The sequence below is a fragment of the Sitophilus oryzae genome, unplaced genomic scaffold (assembly GCF_002938485.1).
Source record: "Sitophilus oryzae breed Bouriz unplaced genomic scaffold, Soryzae_2.0 scaffold_829_pilon_pilon, whole genome shotgun sequence".
Lineage (NCBI taxonomy): Eukaryota > Metazoa > Arthropoda > Insecta > Coleoptera > Curculionidae > Sitophilus > Sitophilus oryzae.
In genome coordinates this window covers 276,067-301,455 of record NW_022147449.1, presented here as the reverse complement: position 1 = coordinate 301,455, position 25,389 = coordinate 276,067, and the positions used below count along the sequence as shown (strand labels likewise).

At 30.3% G+C, this 25,389-nt stretch overlaps 1 protein-coding gene across 3 annotated transcripts in view; it reads right to left on the bottom strand.

Annotated features, from left to right (window-relative positions):
• Positions 1-1,996: 1,996 nt before the first annotated feature.
• Positions 1,997-25,389, bottom strand: part of LOC115889681 (tyrosine-protein kinase-like otk) — a 205,535-nt gene continuing 182,142 nt past the window's right edge. Inside the window, exons 12-20 of one of the 3 annotated variants that reach the window (XM_030909737.1) lie at positions 21,201-21,470; positions 20,112-20,309; positions 16,976-17,053; positions 16,602-16,760; positions 14,984-15,173; positions 11,376-11,742; positions 9,293-9,538; positions 7,385-7,606; positions 1,997-3,736 (exon numbers count right to left, since the gene is read on the bottom strand). In XM_030909737.1, coding sequence (XP_030765597.1) covers positions 3,650-3,736; positions 7,385-7,606; positions 9,293-9,538; positions 11,376-11,742; positions 14,984-15,173; positions 16,602-16,760; positions 16,976-17,053; positions 20,112-20,309; positions 21,201-21,470 — 1,817 coding nt within the window. In that variant the 3' untranslated portion in view covers positions 1,997-3,649. Of the gene's footprint in view, positions 3,737-7,384; positions 7,607-9,292; positions 9,539-11,375; positions 11,743-14,983; positions 15,174-16,601; positions 16,761-16,975; positions 17,071-20,033; positions 20,310-21,200; positions 21,471-25,389 lie in introns of all 3 variants that reach the window. The other 2 variants (XM_030909738.1, XM_030909739.1) reach the window with 2 other exon arrangements.

Genomic DNA, 25,389 nt, shown 5'->3' with positions numbered 1-25,389 from the left:
GAATGACAATCATAACCCTCATTACAGCGTGGGCCAAAAAGTTGTTGAAAAATAAACGAGAAACTTATCCTTTTAAAAATCCTTTTATATCTATGAAACATTGTCCATAAACGTAAAATCTAATAATTCTAAAGATTTTTGAAAAATTGTCAATCAGTTGTTTTTAATTTATTTTAAAAAGATAATCATCAATTGCCATTTCAGGCCACTATGATGTTTCTTTTCCATGTGGTAAAAAACGATTATTAGTACTTCTAATCAACCGTTTAAATTTAATTTCATAAGATTCTTGAAATTGATATAATGTATATATTTAATTTTAAATATTACAATTTTATTGCTTCATAAGGTTTCATACAATCGAAAAAAAAATCGCTGTCAGAGTTGGCTTTCAAATGAAGACGCGGTTATTTTATATGTAAAATTATATGGGAAATATCATCTATGATCATTTTTATGCAAACATAACGACTTTTTTTCGATCATACAGTATATTTAATATAAAAACAACCCTGAATAAAAAATGGTTTAGTTATAATAAATAAAATTAAAAAAAATATCGCTAATAGTATGTACTAATATCGCACTCTATTATATTTATTACAGTACTACTCCTTCGTGGGCATTTTTGGCTCATAATAATAACAGTCTTGAAATAATAATTTATATTATTTTTAATACAATTTAATTATTATAAGTCGGTGTGCTTATTAAACATACAATCTAAGATCGAATATTACATGCATTTCGTTTTTCAGACAACCTATTCGCTTTGTAAATACACTAATCAACTATTGGGTTAAAAAATATACCTAAAAAAAATAACTCGTAAACTATTTTTATACATAATAAATACCTATATACACAATGCTAATAAATGAGCAAGTCCTGCCTATTTTTAGCATTGATTGCCCGATCATAAAGTTCAGTTATAAATTTTTATACAATATAATTTTGAAACTAGAGAAAAAGCCAAACAGTATTTTATATTACTTCATTTTAACTTCTGATACCAAAAAATAGTTTTTTTATTCCAAAAAAGAACGTAATATCGAAAAAAAACGGCGTCACAGTTCTTTTGAAATGATAATTATTTGAAAATAGATTTGTATCTGTAAACTTTTCCTTTTTTTCTAAATTAAATATTAATTTTTGACAATTCGTTATGTTATTTTTTAATAACTAACAGAAAGTATATCATCGATTGTCATTACAAAGCTCAGTCTGACGCCGTTTTTTTCGGCCTTACGGTATTTCTAAACGTTGACAGTAACATAATAAACTAATTATTTCTAATATTAATCAAATATCGTTTTTAATGGATGCGTGTATATTTTTATAAAACAATTCGGTAAATTTTTCGTCAGTCTCAACAAATGGAGTAATTTTTTAGAGTATTTTGGCAGTGTCCAGTGGCTTTTCACTTCACAATATACATTAACTTCAAAATCTAAATCTGAGTGATATGCTTTACATAAACACCTTTTAAATGAAAAAAATATACAGACACTTCATTGAGTAAAAGTCATACATATACTTTCATATTTTCTGAATTATTTTATTATTTCTTTGGCATTAAAACATCTTTTTTTTTATCTGCAAGATATACTTTTATTGATTCTTTATTAGTGTGACTTCTAACCAATGAAAAATCTAAACTACTTATAATGGCCATTCTTTGTATATGTACAGGATGTATCAAAGAGTTCACAACAAATAGCATACCTATTTTCTATTAGAATGAAGCCTTAAAATTTTTACTGCAATTTCATGAAATTGAAAATATTTCAAAAACGGTAAGGTTTAAGTGTGATAAACTTTAATGAAATTTTTACCTTTATTTCAATGGTAGAATCTAAAAATAGAATAATATACAGGGTGTTCCATTTAAAAAATACAACTATAATATTTTTTACTTATTTGGGACACTCTGTATCTTGTGAAATTATTTTTAAATTGTAGCTCTAATAGCCCTTCAACGAACCCAAAACTTATAATTTGTAAAAATCTAATCTTAAGCTACAATACTCCGTGTCGTATGTGGTGAACAACCCTGTATTATAAGAATATATTGCTAGTACCGCATTTACACAATGAGTGGGAAGTGAAGCCAAAGAAAAGAAATAGGAATATCAATCTTGCATAAGTCTGTCCTTTCGGTTCAACAGGATTTTCGTGCGCAGGCGCCAAATAAAACGATCTAATTCGTCTACTTCATCTCTGAACGCTTTCACCTGCCCGCGCACTACTTTAAACTCTAAATATTCATAACGAATAATATATTATTTTTTTATTGGTAATGGTATTATTTCAACAGAGATTAAATTTAAATTTATAAGTAAAGGCGCGAATAGTCAGACGCTAAATTGATTTACGTGGTAGATAGAAACTTGGAAAACTACTTATATTGGTTAGTATGAAATAAATCAACTAATCGCAAAGCACTTCTCACGCTTGCTTAGTTCAAAACTGTTGAACGAAAAGGACCGACTTATGTGAATTTTGTATAGCTCCATCTCAAAATTTAATTCACATGCAAATTGTTTGTATTTTCTGTCATTTTTTGGATGCCGTATGTCGAAATCTTCCCTGACTTGTTGGACAGACTAGATGTAAAATTAAATTCTGAACAATTTTTCTTTGACTTTTTCCGACATTAGCATGGCAAATGTCAAAATTATTTTATTATGGAGTTTACTACAGAAATCCTGCCTTTTTTAAGTATTAATAAATTTTTATCCATTTCTTGCGAACTTTTTGACAAACCCTGTGTGTAGTAATAAACAAAATAGTAATAAATTATTCAAAATTCCATTATTTGGAACCTTAAATTCGTATTTATACTTGATGTAATGGAATATTTTTCTTACGGATACCACACCACAGTACATTTCTTCAACAGAAAAAAGCATATATATGTTTATTAACTTAAAAAACTGATATGTACAATGTTTCTTAAATAAGTACTATTACGTTAATAATAATAATAATAATATAAGTCTTGTGAACCTCCCAAAAACTGTGCAAGTTAAATATAACAAAAATAAATTTGCTGCATACCAAAGTCAAATTATTAATATATAGGTTTTAGACTGATATGTTTAAGCATTAATCGATTAAATTCGTAAGTTTCTTTCGACTCTACACTGTGTATTACTATTATTATTTGTTTTGTCCATATCTTTGGCATGAAACAAATTGAAGATTTTCTAGCACAGTCCAGAAAATATTACAAAATCTTGAGATCAATCGAAATAAAAACTATACAAAAGAAACGCGCAAATTCGACACTTGGCAAGTTTTTATTACGAAGTTATTAAGGAAAAATAGTCATACATATAGACCATGTTATAAATATTCATTCATACTAAATTCAATTATTTTCCGTATTGTAGTATTAAATTCATTAGAAGCTTACAATTAATAACTCTCTTGAGATACTACAATTAATTAATTAAATAATTCGTTAATTTTCCTTAAAAACTACTAGTACATAACCTATTATTTGCAAGTAATTTTTTATAGTTGAGTACAAAAGGAAATATAAATACTTTTGAGGATAATTCATAGATATACTTAAGCATATACATTATTTAATGATAAATTAAACTCAACTAGTGTGACTTAGTTTGAATAAAAATACCTATATTTACAGCGACTTCAGAATTTCTCCAATTTCCTTGGATAGTTGGGCAAAAGTTGGCCGATTTTGTGGATTTAAATCCCAGCATGACTCCTATATAAATAATAAAATAATCGTATTTCATAAGTTGTTAAAACGAAAAAACATATAGAGGGCGCAATTAAAGAATAAAGAGGAAATTAAGTTCCATATAATTTTTTACTAGTTAAAATAGGCGCCTAAAAATTATGACGTCACTCATGCGCATTTAACGGAATAAGGTACAGAGGGCGTCACTAAAGAATAATATACTTTGAGCTTTGAGTCGTATACCTAATTCTATATTGCCGTAATTCTATTTTATAGTCATATTCATGTACATATAAAAGAATATACGGCGACCTGATAGTAATGAGAGGATTTATAGTCCAGTATTGAAGGAGAGAAAATGATGTTTGTGTGGTTTGGTTTGTCCTTGTTTAGGAAATTAAAGTAATACGTGTGTTTCGAAATGCTATTTTATCTCTCCAAAAAAGTCCTATGGGTATTTCGCCACTGTAAGAAAATCTTCAAAATAAAATCGTTATTTTTTGTAAACACTGCTGCGTTAATCAAACGGAAACTAATTGTCAGCAATGGTTTACTAATAAAAAAAATTGCCTAACGGATAAAAAAATGCTTAACGTTTCAGAAAGTATATCTCTTTCTATTATAAAGATAAAACTATTTAAAATATCTAAATGCTAAAAAATATCTAACTATTCGAGAATACTTTGTTTCTTTTTAAATAGATACGTCTACAAAAACCGTTCACGTTCTGTTCAACGTTAAGAATTTTTTGTCCGTTAGGAAAATTTGTTTACTAGTAAACCACTGCTGACAATTAGTCTCAGTTAAAAAAAATAACTAATTTTATTTTGTAGATTCTCTTACAGTGGCGAAATACGCATAGGAAATAGGACTTTTTTGGAGAGATGAATCCGCCACAGAGGTATAGACATTTTTTATGCTATGTTATATTGGTCGAATGGGTGTAACCTCAATTTCAAACATATGATCTGAATCTGTCCAATCAAAGTGCTCACAGCATAGAGCAAGTTAAAAAAAACTTCTGACAACACAAGGTTAGACTTATGTGGAAAATGCATTTATATTATACTAGTTCGGCAAACAGATTCTTTACAGACGGAAATTTTGTGCGATAGAAAAAGATGGAAGCGCTGCTGTGTAGTGTAATACACTACTTAATCTAAGGTAATACACGGTGTAATAAAGATAGATAAACAGTGCTTCCCATTCCACCAGTCAAACCGCTGAAATGCGAGGGGGGATTGAGTTGGGCGGTTTGACTAACGCGTCAGCTGTATTAGAGGTGGAAAGGGGGGGGGGGGCAAATGAATCTTTTACAGGCTAGTTTTTTCATGGATTGAAATGAAACTTATAAAAAGTCTAAGGTTATACAAAGATGAACGACCAATGGCTAAAGAATACAAGGACATATAACACCCGATACCAAATTGTTACCATGGCACCAAACAGTGCCGTGGCCATATATTTTTCTTAACTTAGCTGCTTGAAGGGTTATCTATATTTTTGATAAAAGTTTTGACTACGCCTATGGTGTAGGCGGTGGTATCACACTAATTAATTACGAAAAAAACGTATTAAAATGTTAACAAAAGGTACAAAACTAGTATCGACGTATAGCACATATCAAGTACATATATAGTATCAGAAAAATAATTACCAAATTCAATAAGAAAACGCCAAAAAAGTGGAGTGGACTGTTTATTTACTTGTGAAACGCAACTCCTGGCTCTTTCTTATCGTTGCAGCTTTTACATTTGAAAGCTGAACACATCACAATTGTAATAAAGTTTATACAAATTTCACTACACACAACAAATTATTAAAAATCGCTAAAATTGTCGCTGTTGACGAGGTGATGACTCATCTGTAGGCTCCAAAATGATGACAACAAATTCTGTTGCAGCCCGTATATGGGCGTTACATGTCCTTGTATTCTTTAGTCTTTATAAGCGTTTCATTTCAATCCATGAAAGAACTAGCCTGTAAAAGATTCACTTGCCCATGGTATATATCTATCCGTCAATATTGGGACAAGAATTTATGCGGTACCTGTATATAAGTATATTCTTTTATATGTATATGGTTAAATTCTTGTTTTTTTTAATTGTATAAATTGTATAAAATTTGTTAAAGTATGTATTGAGATTAATTATGTTGCATTATGTGATTACAACATTAACCTTATTTTGATATTTTCCCAAGGTAAAATACAAATTTAAATTGTAATATGTAAATAGAATATTAACGTTTCTACAATCTATACTAATATATAAAATCCTTAAGTGACTGACATACTGATTAATCACGATCCTGCTCAAACCACTCAACGGAAGAAGATCAATTATGGCATACAGGTTGATTCTAGGGTGTAGAGGTTCGATAAGAAGGGATTTTTCGAAATTCCAGTTCCAAGAGGGTGAAACCACCCCTCAAATATTACAATATTTTTTTATTTAAATGTATATTTTATTTTGTTTTCTACATATTTTAGGATTTTTTAAAAATGTATACAGGGTGTTTCGAAAAATCTGGTCATTGATTAATCACGATCCTGCTTAAAGCGCTTGACGCAAAAAGCTGATTTTTGGAAAACAGATTGACTTTGTGATAGGGTGTAGAGGTTCGATAAGAAGGGATTTTTCGAAACTCGAATTCTAAGGGGGTGAAACTATCCCTCAAATATTAAAATATTTTTTATTTAAAAACCGGTGAGTTTTTCGGAAAAACTCTTAAATACGTATATTTTATTTTGTTGTTTTACATATTTTAAGATTTTTTATAAATTTATACAGGGTCTTTCATAAAATATGACCATTGATTAATCACGATTCTGCTTAAACTGCTTAACGTTTAAAGCTGATTTTTGGCAAACGGATTGACTGTGGGGTGTAGAGGTTCGATAAGGAGGGGTTTCTCGCATCTCAAATTCCAAGAGGGTAAAAACGCCCCTCAAATATTACAATATTTGTTATTTAAAAAACGGTTAGTCTTTCGGGAAAACGCTTGGACAAGCATAATTTATTTGGTTTTTTTTACATATTTTGAATTTTTTTAAAAAATCATACAGGGTGTTCCAAAAAGTTGGGTAATTTCTTAACCACGATTCTGCTTAAACTGCTGGACGTAAAAAGCATATTTTTGGAAAACGAATTTTTCGAAAGTCAAATTCCAACGAGATGAAACTACCCCTCAAATATTACCAAGTTATATAATAATATCGCCATATTGTTTTTTCCCATGCAGAAAATTTTATCCAGTTTGTATGTTAATGGAAATTCTTGCTTTGCTTTATCATCACCATTACAAATGATTAATTCGACGCGAACGAAGTCGCTGGTACACGCTAGTAATATATATAAGTATACACTATATCAACTGAGTGAACCAAATATATTTAATGTGCACCGTTAAGTAGATATTGTTATACAATAACAATATCTCCTTAACGGTTAATTGCTGTCAAAATTTGTTTACAGCCTAAAAACAATGTGTTTGAATTTAAAATGTTTATATTTTCATGTTTTTGTTTTATAAAATCAAGATAAAATTGGAGTAAAATAAAAAATAGGGGTACCAAAGATTGATTTGCCTAATAAATATATGCTAAAATACCGGAAAAACATATTTGGACCCCCTTCCAATACATAACGCTGACAAAGAATTATGTGTTACCTGAATTTTTTGTAAGTCTTCTGGTGTTGATTCGTGAGATTTCCATTCCAATTTTTTCTCCTTCAGCTTTGTCAAGAATGTGTTATCGTTTATCTTTGGATGGGGGAGTTCTCCTTGTGAAAACACTTCCCCAACGAACACACCAAACGCATACACGTCGCTTTTTGTTGAATACTCGTCTTCATAAACAGCTTCATAAGGTAACCACCTCAGTGGTATAACCTAAAGGTTGATAAGAAAATAGGTATTATGATTTTAGTTATTACAGTTTATGATTACTTTTTTTCTAAATCTCAGTTCAAAAATGTTCATTACAAATAAGTTTGAGTTTGCCAAAAAGTTCCCAAAAAATGCAATTTTTTATTAAAAAGTTTATAAAGAATTTTTTCAACATATAATATGACAAAAAGAAACATAATTTAACATACAATTATTGTCTCATGGCGGCCAAATTATAAAAATATTCTATACATCAATGACTAAAGAATACAAGGACTGTAACGCTCATATACGGACTGCAGCAGAATTTGTGACGTTAGACGCCATTTTTTGGAAGGAACGATTGAGTCATCAGCTGGCCACCAGCGACAATTTTTAATACTTTGTTGTGTGTAGTGAACTTTGTATAAACTTTATTAGAATGGAATATATTTTATAAGGTAGAGATAAGAATAAATTGTTCAGCTTTCAAGTGTAAAAGGCGCAGTGATAAGAAAGAGCCAGGAGTTACGTTTCATAGGGAAATAAACTCCACTCCACCTTTTTAGCGGTTTTTTTTATTGAATTCGATAATTATTTTTCTGATATTATATGTACTATACATCGATCCTAGTTTTGTACCTTTTGTTAACATTTTAATACGTTTTAATATATAATTAATTTGTATGATACCACCGCATACACCATAGGCGTAGTCAAAACATTTATCAAAAATATAAATATCGCTTCAAGCGGCCATGTTAAGAAAAATATATGCCACGCACTGTTTGGAAGAGTGGTCACAGTTTGGTCTCGGGTGTTATTTGTTTTTGTATTCTTTAGTCATTGCTATACGTATTAAAAAAAACTGGAGTTAGGCGACAAAATATGGAAAAATTTCAAAGAGACAACTTCGACTTAACTTTTATGTGCGAAGGTTCATACAGGGACTTATGAACTTAAAAATATTTCAGTTTTTTGATTAAGTATTTTGAATTTTGATTTTTTTTTGATTTTGAGTTTAAAAAAGTTTCTTCGAGAATGTATTTGTAGATTTTTTCTAACTGTTAAAATAAACTCGTAAAGAAATTAAAAACGAAAACTGAAAATTTCAGTGTTTTCCGCCATATTTCCAGAAATGACAAATAGTGCAACTAGTGAATGGATTATCAGTGGTGTCTATAGACATGCTATAGACTTTCTAAATAATCTGATACTTTCTTTTAGAGGGAAAAAACGATAGATATATTAGGTTGAAGATTTTCTGTTTTATAAACCATTGCAACAAGTTTGGTAACTTAAAAATTGATATATTTTTTATTTTTCACAATTATTTACAGAATAGTAAAGAAAAAAACCTGTTCTATTTGGAATTATCCCCGTTGGATTTAAATTATTTTGTGTAGTTTTAACGAAAAAAAATACGAATTTTTGAAAATCTTCTGAATAATATCAAAAATTAAATTTTTTGAAAGTAGGCAGATAGACATAATTTCAAATCCTGCACAACTTTTCTCTTCGACCTTGCTGAATATTTTGTCCCCAAACTAATATTGAAAGATGATTTTTGTTTGTAATTTGCTGCTATGTCCTCTATGTCAATTTTTTTTATATAGGGCATGCCGAAGAAATTCTGCATAACTCGATAATAAAAAAATCCCAATTATTGCGATCTCTTTGGCTTACTAAAATTTAATAGAAAAAACTTACCTGATTAACATGTTTACAGTATTCTTGACTGTAAGGGTCTCTGGATAGCTTCGGTATTCCGACTTTAACTACTAAACTAGAAGTTACTAAACAATTCCTGGCGGCTAAATCCTTGTGCACCATTCTGTTGTTTGCTAAATGGTCCATTCCTCTACACAATTGGTGAATGATACCGACACATTGGACTGTCGTCAGTGGTGGTGGGGTACCTGTCTTTGTAGCAACTAGGAATTTCTTTAAGTCACCCTAAGTACAAAATAAAGTGGTATAGTTAAGTAATATTTAGAAAAAAATCAACGTTACTATTTAAATAATTAAATTAGCTGTAGTAGTAGAAGTCTTTGTATTTCTTGTTTATTATAATTGCTTTTATAGAAAGTGTATATGTATGTCTGGAAAGACATTATGCCAGGACTTGAATTACAATGGTATTAATGTGAGTTTTAGAAAGAGGATTTAAAATAGTTACTTGTGCAGCGTGCGACCGATTCCAGGCAAAAAAAAGGATTAAAAATAATGCAACAACTCTTCACTACTAGGTAATTATACTGGTTAAGTCTTAAATAAATGCAAATATTTTCAGGGCAAATAGATCTTGTTAAAAGAAACATATTTTCTCTTTACCGTTTTTCAAATAACTCCAAAATAACTGAGTTATTTTACTTAAAAATTTTTAGAAAAAAAATATTTTTTGGTTAAATTTTGCAAACACCTGTAGCTTTTCTGGATTTTTTTTTTCTTTTAAATTTAATCTACTACTTATATTGGCATATTGTGAAGATATGCTGTTTTTTAATTAAAATCACAAAAAATTCAAAATTTTCAATTTTTTTTAAATAATCTCGTAGACGTGTTTCTGGAATCGAAATATACTACCCCTAAAAATATTTTCACTTGTTTAAGAAACGCCCTGTGTACTCCAACGAGTCAGGGAAGATTTGGACAGACGACATCCAAAAAATTACAGAAAATGCAATTTACATGTGCATTTAAATGAAAAACATTACATATCATAGACACATGACGTCACTGTATCATCTCGTTGAACCAACTATAATAAGCGTTAAATATTTGTATTTTTGTTATTAATTATATTAACTTATTTATTTCATTAGAAATATAAATTTCCAACAATTTTAATAAGTATTACAACATTTATTGATTCAACACAAAACAAAACCAGCAAATTATTGAGTCTACCCTACTTTGATTTTAACACATACCCTGCTTGTCGTCCAATTTATCGTCCTATTGCTGCCAAAAGTCACTAACTTACTTTTTATTACTTCCGAGAAAACGCATAGAAAAACGCGTCTAAAGATTAATTACATTGCATAAAGTTGTTGTTAGTGACTATTCTGTATTAAAATACAGCATAAATAGCCAGAAATCGTAGTTTTGACTTTTTCAGTCGATTCTCCGCTTCAAAATATAGTTAGTGATTGAATTTTCAGGTTATTCGGAAAAATGTCAGTTAATGACTTTTGGCAGCAATAGGACGTTATGTGGTCTGCATTTTAAAGCGTGTGACAGAGAATAATATAAATGATCAGTTGACAGATAGAGAGACAGAATCAAAAGCGGCATACAGTGTTGCCGGTTTTTTAGGTTGTAGAAAAATATAAGCTACTTTTATGTATACTTTAATGATAATATGTCTAAACTAAATATAATCTATTACAGCTGTAGTAAAATGAGTAACTAATAGTGAAAAATGAAGTTCCAACCCTAGACAACAGCAACATTTTTCGTAAACGCCTACTTGTGCGGTTTGAAATTTTGATGCAAAATCCGGCAATATCGCATAGAAGAAATGTGTCGATCCAATTTTTATCTCTTTTTAATACATTTGATTTTCCATGAAGCTGTTTACATCACTGTCTTACACGTTAAAATCCAGACCGCACAGTTTCGATGACCAAATCGGTATACCATAACAAATACAACATAAACTAGAATGTGTGTTAGCGCCATATTTAAGTACCATCGCGGGCCGCTTATTTTTTGATTTTCCACTTCCTTGATCTTTTTGTTCAATGATTACAAACAAGTTTTCGAAATAGCGTATAACTGAGGTACTCACCCAATCAGTATGTTCCATAATCATATAATGGGGTTCTTGTTCCCTGCACAACCCAAACAACTTAGTTATATTTTCGTGCGACAGTTTAGTGAACATATCTATTTCTCTCTTGAATTCCATTAGAGTACTTTCATCTTTGGTTTGAGATAGAACCTTAACTAAACAATGCAGTTCTTTATCCTCCTGTGCTTTCTCATCTGACGGCTTTTCAGAAGATTTGTCAGTTTTATTTGATGTACCTGACGTTCTTTTTTCTGAATGTATTAATGTCACACTGCTGTGAGAAACTTTAGCTATGAGAATATCGCCAAATTCACCGCGACCGATCAGTGTCAAATCTTTAAGCAAAGTTCTGCTTAGTGCTAATCTGAAATAAAGTAAAAAATAATATTATATTACGTTATAAGTCCAGTAAATCAACTTTTAGAATATGAGTGAGATGTTTATTAAGAATTTCGAAGCGAATACTCTAAAAGTTAATTGCGGACGAATGACATACAAGGATTTATTTTATACTGTTTGGATACAACCTATGTTTTTAAATAATTGAGTATTTTAGTCCGCTAGAGTATATTTTGGATACTATTGAATTTACTAGGCGAAACATTGTCAGTACTGACATAAGTACTACTATAGATAAAGGAAATAAATTTAGATTGGTAGCATATTTCGGCCTCAGAAAAACGCCTATGAGGTTTTTTTTGCAAAAAAAAATTAGAGAATTTTTTTTAATTTTTGGAAAAAATTTAGAGAATTTTTCTTTAGTTTTAAGTTAAAAAACATAATTTCTTGATAATATGGCAACACAACACATCAATTATGATTAAATTTTAGCGATGGGTTGTTATTTAACTATCTGTAATTTTATAACAATTATTTAGAAATAACATAACGCAACCGTTACTACTTTTAAAAAATAACAAATATAAAATAACGACACGCAGAAATCGACTGTTCGTGAAACGAAGTCGGCGCTCTGCACCGCCACGAAATTCGATGCTGCTCGAAGCAATTCCAAAAAACAACTAGTATGGATGGAAAACATGTTATTTCGACAACCATCGATACAGGCGGCGAGATACAAAGGACAACGGAGTACAGCTTAAAAATAATAGGATATAAAAGAAGCAGCTTTTTTGAAACAGTTGCGGGCATAACGCCTGGCGGTCGAGATAACAGGAGTGGGAAAGGAACGCTGCTGCATCGGTCGATTGTCGATGGAGGCTCGCAACGGGTTGGAGAATAACGCATCAGTTGTTTTTTAACCTGTTACGAGCATAACAGAGCGGCGGTCGAGATAATCGGAGTGGGAAAGTAACGCTGCTGCATCGGTCGATTGTCGATGGAGGTTCGAAACAGGTTGGAGAATAACGCATCAGTTGTTTTAGATACATTGTTTTTCAACCTGGTACGAGCATAACGGGCGGAGGTCGACATATTATGGCGCTGTATGTTTCAGTACTTGGTTATTAAGTTTCAATATTTAGGTGTTTATTTATTCTGAAAAATTTTCAGAGTAATATTTTAAGATTTTTTAAAAATGTATACAGGGTGTTTTGAAAAATCTAGTCATTGATTAATTACGATCCTGCTTAAAGCCCTTGACGTAAAAAGCTGATTTTTGGAAAACGGATTGACTTTAGGGTGTAGAGGTTGGATAAGAAGGGATTTTTCGAAACTCAAATTCTAAGGGGGTGAAACCACCCTCAAATATTAGAATATTTTTTATTTAAAAACTGGTGAGTTTTTCGAAAAAAACTCTTAAACACGTATATTTTATTTTGTTGTTTTACATGTTTTAAGATTTTTAAAAAATATATACAGGGTGTTTCATAAAATATGAGCATTGAGTAATCATGATTCTGCTTAAACTGCTTGACGTTTAAAGCTGATTTTTGGCAAACGGATTGACTGTGGGGTGTAGAGGTTCGATAAGGAGGGGTTTCACGAATCTCAAATTCCAAGAGGGTGAAACCACCTCTCAAATATTACAATATTTGTTATTTAAAAAACGGTGAGTCTTTCGGGAAAACGCTTATACACGCATAATTTATTTTGTTTTTTCCATATTTTGAAATTTTTAAAAAATCATACAGTGTTCCAAAAAGTTGAGTAATTTGATTAACCACGATTCTGCTTAAACTGCTCGACGTTTAAAGCTTATTTTTGGCAAATGTGAGAAAATTTTATCCAGTTTGTATGTTAATGGAAATTCTTGCTTTGCTTTATCATCACCATTACAAATTAATAATTCGACGCGAACGAAGTCGCGTTTACACGCTAGTTTAAGTGTAAAATTAATTCGAACTCTAATGTGTAGTTGGTTTACTTATGAAGAATATACTACACATTTTCTTAAATTGCTATTTTTCGACCGCAAATGGTAAAATCATAACTAAGAGCTTCTCGCCCGTCGAGTGAGATGCGCTCTGTACAGTGCTACGCAATTCAGGATCTACGCGGATCGAGGGGTAGGGCGTAGGTAGATCGGAATGTATAGGTATAGACGAGTGGCGGCATTTTGGCTTTTTTATATCGCAATTTGTAAACAGCGCTTATTTGTAAACAACCACCGTTTTTAGAGAGGTATTTTATAACAAGGTAGGTAGAGATAACAATCGATATTTAGAAATGTTATGCCCCACCGAGCACGTCATTGTTGCAACATGCAACTGCGTTAATACGCTTGGCGATGACCGCCTCATACTCTTTCAGATATTTAGCAATAAAATAAAGAAACCTGTTATTTTTAAGCTGTTATTTATAAATAACTATAACAGTTTCAACTGTTATCTAAAAATAACAGTTTTACCCATCACTATTAAATTTACATGAAAGAAGATCCAAAAAAGATCCAGTGGTCCGCAAAATTTAAGCAAAAAAGCATTTTTTGTTTAAATTTTCAAAGTAAAATAACTCGGTTATTTTGGACTAATTTGAAAAATGGTAAAGAGAAAAAATGTTTCTTTTGACCAGATCTACCACCCCTTAAAATACTTGCACTTATTTCTGGGACACCCTGTATAATTGTTTTGGGTCGCGGCTGTTGTACGCAATCTGGCACTGTTGTTTCATTTATCTAAATTGTTTCATTTATCTATGGTTCTAATTTTATTTACATCAGAGAAGAGTCACTTAAAAGTCAGTGGTATTAAATGAATTTACTTATTTTTAAAAAGCTGATAAAATGGAGTGTTGATTAGTACTGAAAATTTGATGACAGACAGTGTTGAAAGACAGATGATGACAGAAAAAAGTTATGGCGCAACCTAACGAGACTACAGAGTAGTTGATACCAAAATAATCATCAGGACGATATATGAAAAAGAATATTATGCAAATAAAATTATTATAGTTTTTATTTCATACGTGATTAGAAAAGATTGTTTTAAAATACTTATTCGGTATTTTATTCTGAGTGAATAAAAATCTTGTTAAAAATTTAAAATGTTTTTCTGGTAAAAAAGTTTGATAGGCCTACTCCGGTAATTTTTTTACTGGACTTACTACTGTAAAACTTTATTTTCCTAATTAAAATCAAGTATGTAAATGTGTTTTAGGATACAGTATGAAACAGATAATGGCGTTACAACTAGAAAAAATCTTACTTATCATAGCTTGTTTTGGATTTTTTCGATTGGTTGGAGCCTTGGGAATTACAGGTGTCAGCTCCGTCGCTTTTTTGTCCTTCTTTGTGGGTTTCTACGCCATTCATCGCTGTTTTGGATGGTCCAGGACCGGTTCCGTTTTCATTCGCTTTTAATTCTTGATGTTCCAAATCTCCATTTTCTAATTTTCCTGTAAGAAAAACCATACCATTTACGGAAATTCTACCTTGGTTTATAAATTTTTATATATTAAGATTAAATAAAATATTGCTTAAAGTAGAATCGTATGATAATATATGTGACGAAATTGTAGGCGTTATCTTTGTGCAAAAGCTACTGAGTTTACAATCTATAGAGGTAAGTTTTTCGACTGTTCTTTACTTGTACACAATCTCCTAAACAACAATAAAAAACACTTGACATTTTAAGAAGTATATCATCTCTAGCCTTTGGAAACAAAAAATAAATAGCAATCTATACTAATATATAAAATCCTTACGTGACTGACTCACTGATTAATCACGATCCTGCTTAAACCACTCAACGTAAGAAGCTCAATTTTGGCATACAGGTTGATTCTAGGGTGTAGGGGTTCGATAAGAAGGTTTTTTTCGAAATTCCAGTTCCAAGGGGGTGAAACCACCCCTCAAATATTACAATATTTTTTATTTAAAAATCAAGTTTCCGGAAAAACGCTTAAACACGTATATTTTATTTTGTTATTTTACATATTTTAAGATTTTTTAAAAATGTATACCGGGTGTTTCATAAAATATGACCATTGAGTAATCACGATTCTGCTTAAACTGCTTGACGTAAAAAGCTTATTTTTGGCAAAGGATTTTTCAAAAGTCAAATTCCAACGAGATGAAACTACCCCTCAAATATTACCAAGTTATATAATAATATCGCCATATTATTTTTGCTCATGCTGACATAAATGTGAGAAAATTGTATTCAGTTTGTATCTTAATGGAAATTCTTGCTTTGCTTTATCATCACCATTACAAATGATTAATTCGACGCGAACGAAGTCGCGGGTACACGCTAGTTTAAAGTTTATAAAAAAAGTAAAAAAGAGAACACTTTAAAGCTCTATATACTCACTATTCAATGATGCGGTTCGTTGATGCGATTTCTCAATGCGATTCGTTAATGGGTCGAATCGGCGATGCAATGGGTTTTCGAGCAATTCGGCGGAATGTCGGTTTTTGGGCGAACCATCAAAAGAAATATCACGAACACAATGGACAAATTTCCCAACGAACTAACGAATCGCATCGACGAACCGTATCGACGCATCGTTCATGAACGCACCAAATCGACAATTAGCACATAGTGAATATGGGGCTAACGCCTTCAAATTCGTTGATTATGAATTTTTTGTGTATAAATAAAAAGCAAATGAGGAATTTGTCTCTAAACTCCAAATCCTAAAATTTTATTTTTTTTATATTTTTATTATTTATATTTTTGTTTCAAAGGCAGTATTTCAGAAGTATGTATGTAGAAATTGTTAGATTGTAGTAATATCTGTAATTATATTGTAATTAGTACCATGGCTATATAATTCTACTTTACACAATTTTTGACACACCCTGTAGAAAAGTCAACGTACCATCCGCAATTGGTAATTTTCTAGACCTCCTTCTGTAGCGGCACCAAATCATTAGTCCGATAACTAAAACAATATAGGCGCCTGCAACGGACATAGTAATCAAGACAGCTTTGGTCACTGTGGTATCTCCATCTCCTCCAGCGTGGTATCCATCTTTCCCTGTAATATATTTTTTTACTTTAAAACTACATCAACTAGTAAGTTATAAAACAATATAGGCAATACGGTTTTATTTAAAATTTAATTCAAAGTACTTTCATAATAAAACGTGTATAATGATTTACTGACAGTAAATAAACTAAATGTACATTATTAAGAACGTCTTTTATTTTCTTCTAATTAAAATAATGATTAATTAATAATTAATTTCTTACCATGAACAATTAATTGAATTTCTTTTCTATTTAAACCAGCACTGTTCCCCGCGGTACAGCCATATTTATTTTCGTCATCTCTGTATACTTCTGAGATGAACAAAGATCCGTTCTTGATTTTTTTAAATGGAAACCCCCACATATTTTAGCATGGTCCGGTAGACATATTTTAGCTAATTTCAAAAATATATAGTTTAGTATACTTTGCTCTTACCGTTTTCGATATACAGTGGATTTGAAAATGAATTGTTCCAGAATCATTTTAAGTGTCTCACCCAATTTAAAATTTTCCTCTTTTCTATTTTAAGATAGTAAAAATATATTTTAATGTAATTTTTCGCGAGGATGCCGATTTTCTACATTAAATTTTTTTACAACGTCAATTTTGACAGATACGACGTCATCTTGATTTTATTTAAATGGAAACCCCCACATATTTTAGCATGGTCCGGTAGACATATTTTAGCTAATTTCAAAAATATATAGTTTAGTATACTTTGCTCTTACCGTTTTCGATATACAGTGGATTTAAAAATGAATTGGTCCAGAATCATTTTAAGTGTCTCCCCAATTTAAAATTTTCCTCTTTTCTATTTTAAGATAGTAAAAAGATATTTTAATGCAATTTTTTGCGAGGATGCCGATTTTCTACATTAAAATTTTTTACAGTGTCAATTTTGACAGATACGACGCCATCTTGATTTTTTTTAAATGGAAACCCCCACATATTTTAGCATGGTCCGGTAGACATATTTTAGCTAATTTCAAAAATATATAGTTTAGTATACTTTGCTCTTACCGTTTTCGATATACAGTGGATTTAAAAATGAATTGTTCCAGAATCATTTTAAGTGTCTCACCCAATTTAAAATTTTCTTTTCTATTTTAAGATAGTAAAAAGATATTTTAATGCAATTTTTTGCGAGGATGCCGATTTTCTACATTAAAATTTTTTACAGCGTCAATTTTGACAGATACGACGCCATCTTGATTTTTTTTAAATGGAAACCCCCACATATTTTAGCATGGTCCGGTAGACATATTTTAGCTAATTTCAAAAATATATAGTTTAGTATACTTTGCTCTTACCGTTTTCGATATACAGTAGATTTAAAAATGAATTGTTCCAGAATCATTTTAAGTGTCTCACCCAATTTAAAATTTTCCTCTTTTCTATTTTAAGATAGTAAAAAGATATTTTAATGTAATTTTTCGCGATGATGCCGATTTTCTATATTAACATTTTTTACAACGTCAATTTTGACAGATACGACGCCATCTTGATTTTTTTTAAATGGAAACCCCCACATATTTTAGCATGGTCCGGTAGACATATTTTAGCTAATTTCAAAAATATATAGTTTAGTATACTTTGCATTTACCGTTTTCTATATACAGGGGGTTGAAATCAAGAATTCCTCTAATTATTATGTATTTGAATATGAATGCCATTCACTTACAACTGAGTGGCATTTGTATACAAATGCATGAAATTTACGTAAATTGAGCTATCTTATGATAAATGACTAGCAGTTTAAAACTAAATTTTCATTTTTTATATATACAGGGTGGTCCGAACTGTATTCCGGAAACTTCGGCAGCATACTCTGCAGATAAAAATAAGTAAAAAAGTTCGTATAAATATATGTCCTACAATACTTAGTTTCGGAGATACAGGGTGTAGAAGTTTCATTTTATTTCGATTTTTCCAATTAATTTCTGAAGTAACGTCAATATTTGACTGAAAATTCGTGTCTGGGAGTTTTTGACATGAGAAACTTGATTTTGATATCAATATGACTCTTATTTGTAGGGGGCGCCACCTACATGTGTTTTAACTGTTTTGAAAAGTAATAACTTTTCGCCCATACCTGTATAAAACTAATGAGTAAAAAAATATACATTTTCTTGACTTTTTACGTAAAAATATCTCTCGGTAAATCGCTACGAGCAACCATTCTCAAGATATTTCGAATGGAAATAGTCAATACATGTCATTATTGACAAAAAAATAAACACGTTGAGTAGATAGATATTTGGCTGAAATAATAAATGTGGGAAATTTTAATTTTTTTAAATTAATTATAAATTTTTCTGCGGAAAAATGATCATAAAACAGTTTCTGTTGACCTTTTGGCAAAAAAACATTTCAAATTTATGATTTCAGACTAGTAACTATTTAGTCCACATGTTTAATATATGTCAATGATGACAGGTATTGATAATTTCGATTCCCAATATCTCGAGAACCCTTACTCGTAACAATTTTTACCAACAGACCTTTTTTACGTAAAAATCGTTATAAATGAACAATTTTTCACTCAGTAGTTTTATAGTACGTATACTCAGTAGTACGGACGAAAAGTTGTTACTCTTCAAAACATTTAAAACACGTGTATGTGGCGCCCCCTAGAAATTGGATTTATATTGACATCAAAATCAAATTTCTCATATCAAAAATCTCCCAGACACCAATTTTCATCACAGTATTAACGTTACTTCACAAATTATTTGGAAAAAATCGAAATAAAAATGATACTTCTACACCCTGTATCTCCGAAACTAAGCATGTTAGGACATTTATACGAACTTTTTTACTTATTTTTATCTGCAAAATATGCTGCCAAAGTTTCCGGAATCACCCCGTATGTAAAGGTCATATTGAAGAAGAATCAAAGTATAAAAAAATAAAAAAAATTAAGCGTAGTAATTGTCAAATTTCACATTTTCAAGAATTTTAAAATTCGAAAATTGTAAACTGGATGAGTCACTTAAAATAATTCTAAAGATTTCATGCTAAAATATGTGGGGGTTTCCATTTAAAAAAAATCAAAATGGCGTCGTATCTGTCAAAATTGACGTTTTCAAAAATTTTGATGTAGAGAATCGGCATCCTCGCGAAAAATTACATTAGAAAATCTTTCTACTATCTTTAAATACCAAACAGGAAAATTATAAATCGAGTGAGACACTTAAAATGATGTCCCTGTACATTATTAAGAACGTCTTTTATTTTCTTGTAATTAAAATAATGATTAATTAATAATTAATTTCTTACCATGAACAATTAATTGAATTTCTTTTCTATTTAAACCAGCACTGTTCCCCGCGGTACAGCCATATTTATTTTCGTCATCTCTGTATACTTCTGAGATGAACAAAGATCCGTTGGGTAAAAATTTGAACCTGGATATATCGAAATCGTTCATTTTCGAATTTTTGTCCCATTGTACAGTGGGTTCTGGATCTCCTTCCACCACACAATTGATTATTAAAGACTCTCCTTCGTTTACCTCAACTGGACTTTTAAGGGGAACCACAAATTTTGGTGCAACTAGAAAAAAATTACTTATATTTATTATTAATTATATAAATTAATTAAAATTATAAAAATTGCATAATTTTTGGTTTCGTCAATTTTTGTAATTTCGTTCTTCTCGAGAATTTTTAGTTTTCACAATAGATAAATTATAAAACCTAGAAGTAAGATATGTTGTAAGCGAAGAAAAGAATATTATATACCGTGTGTGCTAAAAAAATCGTAACAAATAGGAAACTTTTTAATTATTAATTTATTGGAAACAAATGTGCAAAATATCTTCACCATATCCAGTAACAAAAAACGCCGTTTTGACATATGTCATGCGACTACTGCCAAGGTGGCAAATTACAGAAATCCCATTTACATATGCAAAAAGTGAGTTTAGATGACAAGATATCGAAGAATTGTTCAGAATTTAATTTGAAGTCCTAGTATATTTATGAAACCTGAACTTAGACGTAAAATCAAATTCTGAACAACTTTTCTCTTTGATTGTTGGCGATATTTTGTTACCTACCCTACTTTTTCAATATTTAAAAAGTATATTTGTAATTTACCGCCCTGACATACATATGTCATAATGTTTTTTTTTGTTACTGCCCATGCTGCCCATGTTGAAGTAATTCCGAATGCATAAACATCATCTGTCAATAGTAAACCGTTCCTTTTGTAGCAAACATTATGGCTCACCATCTATATCCAGAAAATAATTTCCCTGTTATATATGTGTATACTTAGGTTTCATGATGTAAATTTTCCAATATAGTGTAAACCTTGATCCAACACGCAATCAAAATTGAAAAATAGGAAATGCAGCCTACTTATTGAAAACTGATACTTCCGTTACATCAGTTCACCAGTAAAAAATATTCTAAAATTAGATACAAAATATTGGTCTCTTACCTACAACATCTATATTAATTGAGGCGTTTATGGTACCCTGACTATTACTGGCTATACAACTGTATTTTCCTTTATCTTTTGCTGTGACTCTGTTGAAATGGAGGGTACCATTCATATCGGTGATGTGACTTGGAAAGTTATCAGGAGACAATTCGTTTTTCTCCCAGTGAATCAGCGGTGGCGGCGTACCTTGGGCTTTGCAGTGAATTTTGGCAACACTGTCGAGCTCCAGTTTTCGATTGACAGGAGGTGGTACGAAACGTAATTGTTCTAAAAGAAAATATGGTTTCTCAGTTCATTGATATGGCAGCAGAATTGGCTTGGAATTGTGAATATCATCGATCGTCATATCCGAACTATCTTGACACCGGTTTTTTCAAACATACGGTATAAGTAATATATATTTATTATTACTACATTAATATTTAAATCATATGAACCAAAGTCATGATAAATATCAAAAATAAAAGGACATTTACTGATACACATAGGACATACTGATAAAAGTAAATACATATGTATACGTATGTTCAACGACAGAACGCATAACACTGACAGTTGTTGTCTGTCACCTTAAATGTCGTCTGTCATAATAGTCCCTCTTTTGTTGGTCCGACTTAGATATTATAGCTATTGGAACGGAGTTAGTCTTAGTTGTCTGTTATTTAAATTCATTTTTTTGTCTTTTTAAATGGGAGATCCACATGTTTTGTAGGCACCCCTGTATATTATTCATTCAGGCACCCTGTATATTATTCTTTTATTTTATTTGCCTTGTTATGGGCTTTCTAAAAATAGTATTCACTCTATAATAATTATTTTTATAAGGTAAAAAAATTGATTATTTTACATTTTATCATAAAGAGGTCAAGTTTAAAAGAGTATTATTATTATATAAAAACCTAACCTCGAGATAGCGAAATTGACTCCTAGAATGAGAAAAATCTAATCTACAGAAAAAAAATATCCTAAAAAACTAGTATTTTTTAAATCAATTCCTGTTCCAGACTGTTACTACGCGTATTTCTCATCCCAGTACTTTGTATCAACTCTAATATATTCGACTTGAGAATGACACTTGGGTTGTCGAAACGTTGTTATATAGAAATAAATTCATAAACATTATTAACATAAAAAAAACCTGAAGCCAATCATTAATCATACCAACCCTCAAAATTACCATAGCGTTATTTTATTGCAACATTGTTATAATTATATTCCAAATACTAGAATAGACTTAATTTCAATTAGAGGAGAGACAAAAATGTTTTATTATAAACTGGCTAAAAAAAGTAATAACGAAGAAGAACAGAGAGAATGAAATTCATCCAGCATAAAGAATAGGCTTTAAAATTTTGAAATAAATTCTAAATTATATGGAGACGCGTATATATTGTGTAGCAAAAACAAGAGAAATTTCTGAAAAACATCCACACAAAGGAAAACTTGATATTACTGTATTTTTCAGTAATTATATGCTCTTAAAACCAGTCACAACTTAAAAAAGGAAAAGATTTTGTTTTCCTCAAATTATTTAGTTTAGAAAAACCCAAAAACCTTGGTATCTTACAGTTTTTTAAGTTTTCAAAAATTTTAGAATCTACAAATTACTCTATAATATCATAGTTGCCATGACAAAAAGTAATAATTATCAAAATTTCATATATCTGTTAAGAAAGTTAAGAACAAGACTTGAATTTTAGTTTAATTTGTTGTAATAAGTATAAATGGAAGAGATAATAGTTACAGATTTTCATAACAACGAATTAGTTAATATAACTGATATACACGAACAAGCCAAGAAGAGGTTGTTGTTGCAAAGCCACTGAGTTACTGAGAGAAATGTTCAAAAATGATCCTGTCTGTCCATAACAGAAGACGGTCGACATGTCGAACACCTATAATAAAATCTCATGTCTTGTAGTAAAATCTCATGCTATTTATTTTTATTGTTATTTGATATAGTTTAAATGTGTTGATGTTGTTTAATATATGTAGTTTATATTGTTATAAAAGTCTGCATCTCTCATTGCAAATATTATTTTCGTTTTAAGTGCTGCTCACAGCTAGAATATTTTTGGTTTACAGCCGGCGCGGTTCAAAGCCTACTTATTCAAAGTAGGCGAATTTTTAAAAACTCTAACGGGTGTTGCATCGTCGAGCGGGACATAGGAAATCCCATGTAAATTTTAATGGGGTCAATTATTGGCTTCCCTAATTATTTTAGAGAATAATTCTATTAGGTTTATTGAAGAGTACTAAAACCCACATTCAAAAGAATAACTTTAGATATTTTTGATTAGCCCGTTTAAAAGTTATCGCCGATTTCTTTTTAAATTTCTCCTTTCTTATGGCCCTGTATTTACTTATGAGCACCAGTCAAGGTAAAAGATAACTGTCAAATGAAGTTGTCATTTAATAGTACCTAAATTAATAAGTTATTGAGTATTGTAATAATACTATAATTAACCTTGTAATTGATTAATTTATTTTACTTTAATTCATATTAATTTGTATTTATAAATACATCTTTAAGATTTCCGATGTAGGAATGAGTTTTCAATAATAATAAAGCACTAAATAGGTAAATTTCTCAAAATGACAACTTCATTTGACAGTTATCTTTTACCTTGACTGGTGCTCATAAGTAAATACAGGGCCATAAGAAAGGATAAATATTTAAAAAGAAATGGGCGATAACTCGTAAACGAGCTAATCAAAAATATCCAAAGTTATTCTTTTGAATGTGGGTTTTAGTGCTCTTCAATAAACCTAAATAGAAATATTCTCTAAAATAATTAGGGAAGCCAATAATTGACCCCATTAAAATTTACATGGGATTTCCTATGTCCCGTCCGACGATGCAACACCCGGTATATCTCGAAAAGGAATCGAGCAAAATATCAAGCATGCTATATTTTCGGAAAGTTAATTTTAAATTCTTTTCAATGAATTAAAAATACATAGGGTTAGAAATCATCTCCGTTATTAGTGAAGCTAGAAGAGTGCGGTTTGCACAAACCTGTCCCACTTTTTTATCAAACGGAAGATGTCGTAAAGAAAATTTTCGTTTCTGAGGTACAGGGTCTTTTTGAAAATTTTGCAATTTGGGTCAGCACGCGTATCTCCGTTATTGTGGATGGTATCGAGAAGGTGAAAACTGATTCTTGTAGAACTTTTTACTTTTTTTTTATTTATTGTAGAACTTTTTACTTTTTTTTATACAGTGGCGTAGTCTGTTTTTCTACGAAAAAATATTTTTAAAAATATGAACTAAAGTTATGTTTTTTCAAATGGAATACCCTGTATATTTATAAACATATGATCCGTCTTGCTATGAGCTTCTCAAAAATACATATCATTCTATATATATTTTCACTCTTTACTTCAATATTTAAAATATATCATTTTTTTTATTAGTAGGCCGTGATAAATAACATAAAAATGAAACATCAAAATGATATTTACTAAAATGGTCATACACACATTAAAATTTTATTTGGGATTGATATATTTTACTTTTGAACTGTTCCTACTGAATTTCTGAATATATTTTTCTTTCTTTCTAACGGAATTTATTATAACGGGATAAGTTTGCAAATATCTAAAAGCTTGCATTATTAAAGCATTTTCCTGGTATTCGACATTGTTGTAGTTGCCACGATATATTTCATATTTTAAAAATCACGAAAATCAGAAATCGAGAACGGACAAATCCGGGAATCAGGGAGGCCATCATATGCGTCCATTGGTTCCAATTCATTGATTTGAGAAATAATAATTTAATAAAATTCTAATATTTTCAAAGTTGTTAGGGAAAGCCTCATCTTGCTGAAAGTATATTTCACGTAAATTAGCTAAAGGAATATCTAAAAGTTCCGGTACGATAACTTCAAAGATTTACAAATAGAGGTAGAGAGTTAAGTTTTCCTAATATATAAAAAATTATTAGTGGCCTCTAAAATAAAACAAGAGACAGGTAGCAGTATACTTTTAATAATGCTTTAGTTACTTTTATTATCAATCATGGCCTACTAATAAATATGATTTTTTAATAAAAACTTTTAAATATTGCAGTAAATAGTGAAAATAAATATAGAGTGATATATTTTTGAGAAGCTTATGGCAAGCCAAATCATATAATTTATAAATATACAGGGTGTTCCATTTAAAAAAACATAACTTTAGT